General features: G+C 34.6%; 4 protein-coding genes across 5 annotated transcripts; 2 read left to right on the forward strand and 2 right to left on the reverse strand.

Moving 5' to 3' along the window:
• LOC124940573 lies at nucleotides 1–1,202 on the forward strand. Its single transcript, XM_047481100.1, has 3 exons — nucleotides 1–153; nucleotides 228–478; nucleotides 616–1,202. Exons 1-3 carry the CDS (start codon nucleotides 66–68, stop codon nucleotides 988–990), a joined length of 714 nt encoding a protein of 237 aa, XP_047337056.1. The 5' UTR covers nucleotides 1–65; the 3' UTR covers nucleotides 991–1,202.
• Nucleotides 1,203–2,741: 1,539 nt separating this feature from the next.
• On the forward strand, nucleotides 2,742–3,455 carry LOC124938571 (WEB family protein At3g51220-like). Its single transcript, XM_047479040.1, has 2 exons — nucleotides 2,742–2,919; nucleotides 2,988–3,455. Exons 1-2 carry the CDS (start codon nucleotides 2,755–2,757, stop codon nucleotides 3,453–3,455), a joined length of 633 nt encoding a protein of 210 aa, XP_047334996.1. The 5' UTR covers nucleotides 2,742–2,754.
• A 52-nt stretch (nucleotides 3,456–3,507) lies between these two features.
• Nucleotides 3,508–6,123, reverse strand: LOC124938570 (RNA demethylase ALKBH9B-like). Its single transcript, XM_047479039.1, has 6 exons — nucleotides 5,820–6,123; nucleotides 5,011–5,730; nucleotides 4,785–4,858; nucleotides 4,405–4,715; nucleotides 4,240–4,311; nucleotides 3,508–4,149 (listed from the first exon to the last, which is right to left on the reverse strand). Exons 1-6 carry the CDS (start codon nucleotides 5,998–6,000, stop codon nucleotides 3,696–3,698), a joined length of 1,812 nt encoding a protein of 603 aa, XP_047334995.1. The 5' UTR covers nucleotides 6,001–6,123; the 3' UTR covers nucleotides 3,508–3,695.
• A 1,167-nt stretch (nucleotides 6,124–7,290) lies between these two features.
• On the reverse strand, nucleotides 7,291–9,380 carry LOC124938225 (RNA-binding protein involved in heterochromatin assembly dri1-like). Of its 2 annotated transcripts, XM_047478627.1 has the most exons (7): nucleotides 9,224–9,380; nucleotides 8,945–9,129; nucleotides 8,285–8,676; nucleotides 8,170–8,200; nucleotides 7,787–8,087; nucleotides 7,627–7,707; nucleotides 7,291–7,549 (listed from the first exon to the last, which is right to left on the reverse strand). In XM_047478627.1, exons 2-5 carry the CDS (start codon nucleotides 9,114–9,116, stop codon nucleotides 7,987–7,989), a joined length of 696 nt encoding a protein of 231 aa, XP_047334583.1. In that variant the 5' UTR covers nucleotides 9,117–9,129; nucleotides 9,224–9,380; the 3' UTR covers nucleotides 7,291–7,549; nucleotides 7,627–7,707; nucleotides 7,787–7,986. The 2 variants fall into 2 exon arrangements, with proteins under 2 accessions (XP_047334583.1, XP_047334582.1); XM_047478626.1 differs by lacking the exon at nucleotides 9,224–9,380 and having other exon boundaries at nucleotides 8,945–9,175.
• Nucleotides 9,381–10,160: the final 780 nt, after the last annotated feature.

Genomic DNA, 10,160 nt, shown 5'->3' on the forward strand with positions numbered 1-10,160 from the left:
CTCTCCCTCTCTCTGCATAAACGGCTAATTGAAGTTTGATAGAAAGAAGAACATCATCATCATCAATGGAAACCCCAATTTCATCAAGAAGAATCACAAGATCGCAGACCAAGGCCGCTGCTTCAAACAACGGTATTACTGTGACTACTTCAGGTAAGTATTGATTATTATTCATGTGTAAGAATCAAGCAATACCTAAAAATTAATCGTGAATTGGGTTTCTGAAGATCCTGTTAAGGGTTTAATGGAATCAAGACAGAGAGGATTGAACCAGTCCGCCCTATTCGACATAACCAACGATTCCCCTGTTTTTGGTCTTGCTATTGGGGAAATGTCTAAAAGGAGGAGCGGTTACCTATACAATAACAACAGAGAAATTACAACTCCGGGATCCGGAGAGGCACTATTAAGGGATCAAGTCAAGAAGATCCTTTTGCAAAAGGTTGAAGAAGAATCGGAGCTATCAAAGATTTCGATGGTAAGTCTCCTCCGATCAATAAAGTTTTCAATCTATCTATCTATCTATCTATCTCAAGATGGAGTCTTTTATTGATAAATAGTGACTTACTTAACTTTCCCTTGTAATTTTGAAAATCTTATCCATGTCTTTGGTAGAATGAGATTGTGATGGAGAAAGGAGGGGATGGGTTTGGACCCAAAAAGGAATTGATGATTACCAGATCATTGTTGCCGGAATTCTTGGATGAATCGGCAGAAGACAAAGGGGTAGAGAACAAAGAAGAAGAAGAAGAAGAAAAAGATGGTTATGATGATGATTCAGTGATGGTCAATGAACTGTGCGATTATTTTATTAAGAGAATGAACATGAACGGAGGAGGAGAAAAGACCGGAAAACACACTAGATTCGTTTACAACAGCGACGATGAGATCCAAGGGGAAGAAGATGAAGAAGAAGAGTGTAAATTGCGTCTGAAGGGCATTCCTACTCCTAAGGGTAAGCATGTTCGATTCCCTGAAGAGGAGGAATGACTGAAAGAAGAAGAAGAGAGAAAGAATTTGTCAGAACTCATGACACAGTAGAATTCTGGGATCGGATGTCGGAATTTTGTCCTGTTTTGCATATTGTGGTTTGTAGAAGAAGAAGAAGAAAAAGAAAGAATCCATTTTTATGGAGTATGATTAATATTGTTAATTTGGAATTAATGAATGAATGAAGAAAGAAACACCTGATTGTTTGAAAAACAAAAAAAAAAAAATAGTTAAATTTCATTTTACAATAATATTGTTGATAGCTAATAGTTTAATAAATGATGCAACCAAAATCAAAACCAATGGTTCAATATAGTACAAAATGTTGCTAATAAGCATATGCGTCGCCAATATAGTACAAAATGTCTCTAATAAGCATTATGCGTCGCCATTAAGTGCAGGTCTAATGTTCATTTTCATTAAATTTAACAGTTCAAAATGGAAGATCATATATGAGTAGTTAGGCTAATATTATTCAAAGACAAAAGTTGTTAATAAAAGAATAAAGATAATTTAAGAATTTATAACATTAAAGAGTGACTTAGAAATAAAAGATTATAAGAATGTGTTTTATTTTTCATTATTTTTTCTTCTTCTTTCCAATGTATATATATATCACAACTAGTTATTAAATGAAATTTAAATACCTCACTATATTTTATGAAATTTAACTTACATTTTGATACAATTAAAAATAATGTATTAAAAAGTCACAATTTTGATTCGATCTTTAATCGGCCAATCATAACACTTTAGGGTGTCATTCTAATTTTCCTTCTTTTAAAAAAAATTTAAAATTTTTTTATTAATTTAATATTAATGCACAAATGAATTAAAGTAATACGGTGGTACAAAGCAGACTGGAAGTGGAAGGTGGGTAAAGTAATGGTTTGCATGTGTCGGATGGCAATTGGGTAGAATTTTTTTAATATAAATTTAAATACTTTTTCATTTACATATCTTTAAAATTAATTAAGAAAATTGTCATTTGAATAATTCCTTAAGTCTCATATTACACATCATTCAAATTCAAATTCCATCTTATAAAATTGTCTTAATTCGAGTCTTAAATAGTGGGCTCTTATTTAAATATTAGTTTAGCTCAATGTTAGTTAATTATAATAAACTTATTGTGATAACTTATTTATTTAGATTAATTGATAAGTAATTATATTATGAGAATGAATTTATTTGTCTTTGTTCCCAACAGTTTTACTTTTTTTTCTTTTTGAAATATTAGGTTATAAGGCATGATATTTATCCTTTGAAACATGAGACATTCTAAAACCCAATTTGTAAAAACTCCAAACATGGAATTACCAAAAGGGTCTAAAAAAAGATGTCCAATTTTTGTTTTTCCTAAAATGGGTTTCTTGAAATATGTCTAAATTGGCAATATATAAACATCTATAGACTAACAAAAATTGGTTCCAAGGTTTGTTGGAACTTAAGAACCAAACACCAAGATAAAAAGAAAAAAGTGAAAAAAGAAGTCAAGTTGAAACATAAATGCCATAGTTTTTATTTTTGTATTATCCTGGAGGATTGTTTGTTTGTTGTACAAACATTCATTGATCCATCAATTTAGAACTATTAGACCATCAACATCAATAAACTAACTGATCGATCACAGTCATGAAGTGGAAGCCAAGTTTCCACCCCCCTCAAACAAGACTATGATTTTCTACTAAGTAATCTCCCTATATAAACATTCACATGCAGGTTCTACATATCCATTCATGCACATCTATCTCTGCTTGTAAGATGCCGACGATCATGGAAAGAGAATCGGAAAAGGAAGGTGCAGTTATGGTAATCGGAAGAGCTGAGATCGACACGCGTCCTCCCTTCAAGTCTGTCAAAGAAGCAGTTATGCTCTTTGGAGAAACTATTCTCGCCGGTGGAATCTATGCCAAACACATCCAAGAGGTTTAATTTATCGTCAATATCCCATTTCTTTCTGTCTTATTCTTAGGCATCTACTTATTGTCTTGTAGATGCAAGCAAACAGAGGAAATGAGAATGGAGAACACAAATCCAAGTTAGGTGCCATGGCATGGGAGCTTCAAGAAACTAAGCAGAGTCTCCAGAAAGCTAAGGAAGAAGGGGACATGATGGCAGATTGTCTCAAATCCATTGAGCATGAACTCGAGCAGGCGAGGAATGAGCTTCAGAGACTGAAATCTTCTCGAGATTTGACCGATCCTGCCATTGATTTGGAAACTGAGGAACTCAAGTTCATAGAAAATCAAGTCCTGAAAAGGGATGATCAAGAAGAAGGCTTTATTGGGCTTGAGAAGAAAAGGTCTGTCAAGTTTGCCAACCCCCCATTACTAACCAAGGTCATCACCACAAGCACAGTAACAGAAGAGACAGAGAAGGCGACAAAGAAGAATACGATGAAGAAGAAGAAGCCATTAATCCCTCTTCTGGGAGCATTGTTTACGAAAAAGAAGGCAAAATAAGCACACAAATTCTATCTAATCTGCTTTCATTTTGAATATAAAACAAAGCATGCTAATAAAATGGTTTATCCAATTTTCGATCAAACAAATTACAACAATCAAATGTTCATAAAAATATTAACCAATTGATGCTTCACAAAACCAATAGACCATGCATGCCAAATTCAACTCCAAAAAAATCACATAAGAAAAAGCTAAGCAAGAAATTTTCTTGCCTAAGAAGAAATCAATCCAAGCCGATCAATCATATCTGTCTGGATTAACCCTCACCCTTCGCGTATTATCAGGCCCTCGGTGAATCTGAAGCGAGCCAGGACGGCCTACATTCTCTCTCGCGTATGATCCTTCTCTATTACCTCCGCCTACATTCTCTCTCGCGTATGATCCTTCTCTATTACCTCCGCCTAGATTCTCTCTTGCGTATGATCCTTCTCTATTACCTCCGCCTAGATTCTCTCTCGCGTATGATCCTTCTCTATTACCTCCGCCTAGATTCTCTCTCGCGTATGATCCTTCTCTATTACCTCCACCTACTCTCCTTGCTGCCTGCTGTTTGTCAACCGGCCTTGGATTTTTCTGCCATCTTGTTTTGTTGTTTGCATAACCGAGTGGCTGAATTCCTTGTAGATCTGGTTCTGGATTGTATGCAGTAGGCCATTTAGATTCATCCATTTTTCGAAATGTTATTGATATCCTAAATGCAAATTTGGGAAGGAGAAACAAATTTGGTTAGTAGACAATAAATGCAATTAATACATAAAGAAATCTAATCAAGATCGTGTACCTCTTAGCTGGAACAGCCGGCATGAAATGCTTGGAAACATCGGCTGAGTTTCCATTCAAAACCACAACAGATCTACAAGTCAAAGACAGGCAAAAAAATGAATGGAATCTTTGTTAGTTAAAAGGACAAATGACAACAATGGAAATGTTGTAAATCAATAAGTACCCGACAGGCAGGGAAATTTCATGGGAACCACTGTAATCACCAGCTCCAAGAAACGTCAAGTTTGATCCGAAAACCATACTGCACTCACTGAGTAACGAAACCGTGCAAAAAGGTCTAAGAAAATCGTAATTGTCAATGTGAGGTGGTATGGAATCACCCTCTTCGTACACGTGCACAGTGCAACTATCAGGTATGCAAGTTGGAGGAACAACGTGCCATCTGACCAGCCTCTTAATCATCGTCTTAAATATTTTTGGCAAAGGATCTACAATCACATCTCGAAGGATTCCAGGAGGATTCCCACGTTTATCCTTAAAAAAATGCGCAAAATTGTAAAGCCGGTTTCTTCAATCAAAACTACAAGAGAGAAAAGAACTTACAAAACCATAGTTATAGACACAGCCAAAATGAAGAGTGAGGCGTCTCTTTTGCCTCTGCCGGTGCAGTGGTCCGGCTATATCAAGAATAACAGTCAACAACTTTCCAAAGTCAGTGATATTCTAACCAAGATTGCCCAATTTCTAGTTCATCAACTATAATTTGTCAAATTGAGTAAAAAAGGTAAGATTATCCTATATTAGAACCAATTAGGAACATGGATCTGACCTTTGGATATTTTTCCCATTTCTTGAAGCTGATATACAAAATCAACAATCTTTGTCTGCTCTGCAGCACTGAAAACGCCAGTGTGAAGTTCCAGCCCACTAATGATGTTAACTATCCTGCCTTCAACTCTCTCCAGACATATGTAATCCATTTCTCTCTTCACATTGCTGAACCGATTATGCTTCTTCTCCTCCTTGGACAAATGGGCGTTCTGCAGCACTCTCACTGTCATTGTTGCCTCACCTGATCGTGATTGTCTTTTAACCACCTCTCTGTGTACTTCTTCTTCATCATCATCAACTTCAAAGTCATCTTCGCTAAGATAGTTGGAATCCTCATTATTTGAAATGGGTTCTTTCTTTAAGGGGGGTTGTTTACTGGCTTCGAAAGATCTCCTATCCTTATTATTTGAAGTGGGTTCTTTCTTTAAGGGGGGTTGTTCACTGGCTTCAAAAGAGCTCCAATCCTTATTATTTGAAGTGGGTTCTTTCTTTAAGGGGGGTTCTCTGGCTTCAAAAGATCTCCAATCCTCATTAGTTGAAGTGGGTTCTTTGGCTTGAAAAGAACTCAAATCATTCATTTCCACCTTTTCTTCTTCTTCCGAACCCTTCCAACTTCCAAGAGAATTCGTATTGTCATTATAGTTGAAATCATCGTTGTTTGAAGTGGAAGCGGCGAAAATACATTCTTTGTTTAAGGGTTCTGTGGCTTCATCAGATTCTAACATAATAATCGGAAGAAATGATAAACATAAAGAAAGAGATCAAAAGAAAGAAAGAAAGAAAGAAATTGATGATCAATAATAATACCTGGGTCTGGGATGATGGATCGGACACGATCAGAAAGAGTCTGACAACATAGTTGACAGAGATCTTTACTGAGGAAAGGAAGCCAGTTTAATAGAAATTCTGAAGCGATTCGAAGATCGGCAGAGTTATAGTTGAGCAAGAAAGGGTCCCCTTTGTCTTGAGGTGGGTCTTGACCGTCCATGATGTCCGTTTCTTCTATAGGAATTACTGTAGCCGTCGTCGTCTTCGTCCTCCTCGGAGACCTGTGATGACTTTGTGAGGAGAGCAGCCGTCTCTTTTGTATTACAGGCGAAATGAAGCACAAAAGTTGTCATCTTTAATGATAGCTCACTTTCCTTATTATAAATAAATAAGATTCTTTGCTTTAGTTTAATATTCTTATTAAATAAATGTTTTCATAGTCATTTTTAAATTAATTATTTGTATTGAAAACATATTTGCCAGACATTTATGTTACTAGAAAAAAATGACAATAAAAAGTGTAATCAAAATAATTTTTTTTTCCATAGTTTTGTTTTAATAATACTATTTGGAAATTTTACGAAATAATTCTAAAAAGAGTCTTAAATGAGCTGAAGCGCATAAATTTAATTGTGCAAAAGCACTTCAAAATATTATGACAAATTACCTCATCGCGTAACGTGAAGGGCATGATCGTCACGCGAAGAGAAAGTCTGTGAAATTATCCCGTCGTTCGCGTCACGCGAAGAGCACGATTATTCTGAACTTTACGCGACGGGTAATTTCATTAAAATATTTTGAAGTGGTAATTTCACAAATAAACCAGCGCATTTAAGGAACATTTTAGGATTTCAGTCAAATTCCCCTACTATTTCATACTAAATTTAAAGAATTTTTATTATTATTTTTATTTGTCAATTTTAAAAGTGATTCTAATTATATTATATTATATTACTATTTTATATCATTTATTTTAGTATCATTATTAATCAGCTAATATATTTTATACAGTTACCATTGCTTATCACACTACTTAATTAACTGTCCCTTTCCAATAAAATCAAATCTCTTTCTTTTTCCAATAAAAAAAATCAAGTTCCTAATAGAGAGATAGATTAAACGTTATTTTAGTATTTTAAACACTAATTATTACCATTAAGCTCTTAAATATATTTTATATTGAGTTAAGTTGTTATCGTAGATTCAAATTAAAATAGTTTATTATTTCTAAAAAATCACAAAAATTAAGAAAATAATCTAAATCATAATCTATAAAACAAATCTTCAACAACATGAAATCAAAAAACACTTTTAATTTTAAACATAAAAGATTTTTCAATGAGATTGCAATACCAACTTCTAAATCAAAGCTCTCACATGGTCCATAATTTTGATTTAGAAACTGATATTGCAATATAATAAAATGTGACATGGATGATGTTCTTTTCTAGTCACTTAAAAGATTAATCTAACCATGACAGATTATTGAGAATATAGAAAAATAATAAAATAGCAAAAGAAGCACTAGAACCTGCCCTCCTATGTAAACTTTGTCATTTGTTGAATTTATGCATTCTCAAAAAAAAGTTAAAAATAAAAACAATAAGTAAACCAATAACAAGTTTCATAGTAATATATATTATTACTGTTTGTCTGTCTTCATCCTTATAAGAAGAATAGCCAAAATTCATCAACACTTGATATATTATTATGGTTACCCAACAACTGTCACAGTATCCGACAGTTGATGATCTTTATCCGTCTTGCACCTGTAAAAATCCTCGAACCATTAGAAAAATAAACATGACCACAATCCGCATTCGTAATATAAAATGAATATTCACACCTGTTACATTCAGTCCGAGATGCATAGTTGTGATTATTACAATTCGAACACATCCAATCCCCATCTCGCCATTGTTTCCCCCTGTCAATATCATCATCATAAACTGTTTATGTTATGTCATATTCAAACAAGTCCAATTTGATCACAAATTTTCTTTTACCCTTTTATAAAATATGAGCCATTTGCAGCTACATTAGGAAATTGCAGACCAGCTTGGGAATTTGAAGCTGACAGTGATCTTCCCATTGGGAATAGAGGATCTGGTTGGATCCCTAATGACTGATCCTCACCAACTTGATCAAACATCTAAATGATTTTCTTTCACATTATTGGTTAGAAAACAAAACAAAGCGATATCATTTAAGAAAAATATGTAATAGATCCCACCTGCCCTGCATTAAGTCTTTTGTTATCCCAATCATGACCAATTTCTTCAGATGCCAATCGTTTCATTCCAAGTGCTTTCATGCAATGAATCAATCAAACCCAAATCAATAACGAAATAAAGAGAATTAAAGAGAGAAAGATTTGATAGATACCTACCTGGTGGCATAACAGCATTGCATTTTTTGCACTGCAAACAAAGATTGTCGAATAAAATTCTCTAAATTCAGCAAGAAAAATTGACAGAAAGAATTGGGGGGCAACAAAACCCAACCTGTGCACGAGAAGAGTAGTTATGGAAGCCACAAATGCAAATCCAATCACCATTTCTCCAACCTTTTTGAACAACTAGATTGCTTTGATTTGCAAATGGAGGAAGAAGACCAGTGAAGTTTCTTCCTCCCAAACCCCAATTATTATTATTAAATGGTAAGACATTCGTAGGCCAATTAGAACTCAAAGGTAGCAAGTGATTCATGAGACCACCATTGGCCAACAACCTTTGATCCAATAATCCTCCTTGAGGAGTCCTCACAAAGTAACTAGGTTGTGTCAAGAGAGAAGCTCCACCAGCCATTGCAATTGCTGCTTCCATTGCTGCTATTTCCTTTGGTTGTCCACATTTCTTGCACTTATCTCTTGATGCATAATTGTTGTTAGTGCAACCTATTGTCCATTTGCAACACACACGCAACCCAAATGGAAGAAGAATACACACGCCCAACCAACCAGCCAATCCAAAGAACCAAAGTAGACACAATCATAAACACTCACTCAACCTCGTTTATTGGAAATATCTAGTTTAATAAACGCAACCCAAAGTAAATTCTAGTTTTATTCATTAATTAGCATAATCAATAATCAGAACAAATAATTCATTATAGCCATTTGCAAGCAATTGAATAAGAAGAAGAAGTGACGGTGAAGTGCTTACCGGAGCAGATCCAATCACCGACACGAGGAAGCCATTTGGAATCGGCCGGAGTTCTGGTGTCGACGAGCAGACGAGGCTGCTTGCATCTGTTGCACAATGATCGGAAGGCGTAGTTCCGGTTACCACATCCTGCGCACGCCCAGTCTCCTTCTCTCCCTCCGCTATCACCCATCTGCCCTTCTTTTCTGTAAACTTACAGAGTATTATTATAAGTGGAGCTTCCACGAAAGCAATGCGTGTTCAAGTTTCAGATAGGGAAAAGAAAAGGGTAAGAGAGACTTGATATGGGAGGATCGAATCTGGGTGAAGGGCAAAGAAATCTAGGTCGCCGCCTTTTCTTGGGTTGAGTTCGAACACAGCCGCTGAACGAGAAAGAGGGTATCTTTTACCCTCTACCAGCGAGTCATCAACATAGTTTGATTTCAACTAAACCTTTGTATTGGTTAAGATAAATTATGCACTCATTCCATACCTAGCTTATAATATCACTGTTTGATAACCCACCCTTTCACTTCTTTTAATAGTTTTTTTTTTTTTTATAAATTGTACTGAAAACTGATAAGGCCTTTAGAGCAATAAAATCATTGATAATTGAAAAAATTAGATTATTTGTGCCTGCAAATTATCATTTTCTAATTTTCAGACAACAATATACCCATCACGTAACGCGACATCTTAATTTGTCGAGTGAGTTGTCGCGTGATGAGCGTGCCGTAAGACGCGACCGTGCCCTTACGCGACGGGGTATTTTTGTGTGAAAAATAGGAAGTAATTATTTGCGTAATTTTTTTTATTAGGCGCGGGTCATATGTGCAATTAAAACAATTATTAGGGTCATTTTATCAAATTTTCCTTAACAATGACCTACCCTAAGTTGAGATTAATTTTATTTATTTTGTGAATATAGTTTAACAACCTAGTTCTCTACTTAAACCCGAGGTTATATCAAAATTAATCATATTTATTATAAAAATATTAAATTTTGTTGGATAGGTTTATCTAAAAATTTATTAAAACATTATATTTTTTATTTTATATCTTAAAATATTTTATTTTATTTTATTATATTTTTTATATTAAGTAAAAATAAAATCACTCTTACTTTTTATCTTGACAATTTTGAAGAGTAATCGAGATTCGAGACAATGATAGTTATAAAATCTGTACATCTAAAAATCGAATCTCGTAAAAAGAGATAAGAAATCAAAATAGTATT

The sequence above is a fragment of the Impatiens glandulifera genome, chromosome 5 (assembly GCF_907164915.1).
Source record: "Impatiens glandulifera chromosome 5, dImpGla2.1, whole genome shotgun sequence".
Lineage (NCBI taxonomy): Eukaryota > Viridiplantae > Streptophyta > Magnoliopsida > Ericales > Balsaminaceae > Impatiens > Impatiens glandulifera.

What these genes read in the sequence shown, in the direction of transcription:
- LOC124940573 (XM_047481100.1), top strand. Translation starts at nt 66, where the DNA reads ATGGAAACCCCAATTTCATCAAGAAGAATCACAAGATCGCAGACCAAG. An exon ending in TATTACTGTGACTACTTCAG is followed by an intron (nt 154 to 227) that starts GTAAGTATTGAT and finishes GGGTTTCTGAAG; the next exon opens with ATCCTGTTAAGGGTTTAATG. An exon ending in AGCTATCAAAGATTTCGATG is followed by an intron (nt 479 to 615) that starts GTAAGTCTCCTC and finishes TGTCTTTGGTAG; the next exon opens with AATGAGATTGTGATGGAGAA.
- LOC124938571 (XM_047479040.1), top strand. Translation starts at nt 2,755, where the DNA reads ATGCCGACGATCATGGAAAGAGAATCGGAAAAGGAAGGTGCAGTTATG. An exon ending in ATGCCAAACACATCCAAGAG is followed by an intron (nt 2,920 to 2,987) that starts GTTTAATTTATC and finishes ATTGTCTTGTAG; the next exon opens with ATGCAAGCAAACAGAGGAAA.
- LOC124938570 (XM_047479039.1), bottom strand. Translation starts at nt 6,000, where the DNA reads ATGGACGGTCAAGACCCACCTCAAGACAAAGGGGACCCTTTCTTGCTC. An exon ending in ATCCATCATCCCAGACCCAG is followed by an intron (nt 5,731 to 5,819) that starts GTATTATTATTG and finishes TTATTATGTTAG; the next exon opens with AATCTGATGAAGCCACAGAA. An exon ending in GAAATTTCCCTGCCTGTCGG is followed by an intron (nt 4,312 to 4,404) that starts GTACTTATTGAT and finishes TTTGACTTGTAG; the next exon opens with ATCTGTTGTGGTTTTGAATG.
- LOC124938225 (XM_047478627.1), bottom strand. Translation starts at nt 9,116, where the DNA reads ATGGGTGATAGCGGAGGGAGAGAAGGAGACTGGGCGTGCGCAGGATGT. An exon ending in CGGTGATTGGATCTGCTCCG is followed by an intron (nt 8,677 to 8,944) that starts GTAAGCACTTCA and finishes AATGGACAATAG; the next exon opens with GTTGCACTAACAACAATTAT. An exon ending in ACTACTCTTCTCGTGCACAG is followed by an intron (nt 8,201 to 8,284) that starts GTTGGGTTTTGT and finishes CTTTGTTTGCAG; the next exon opens with TGCAAAAAATGCAATGCTGT.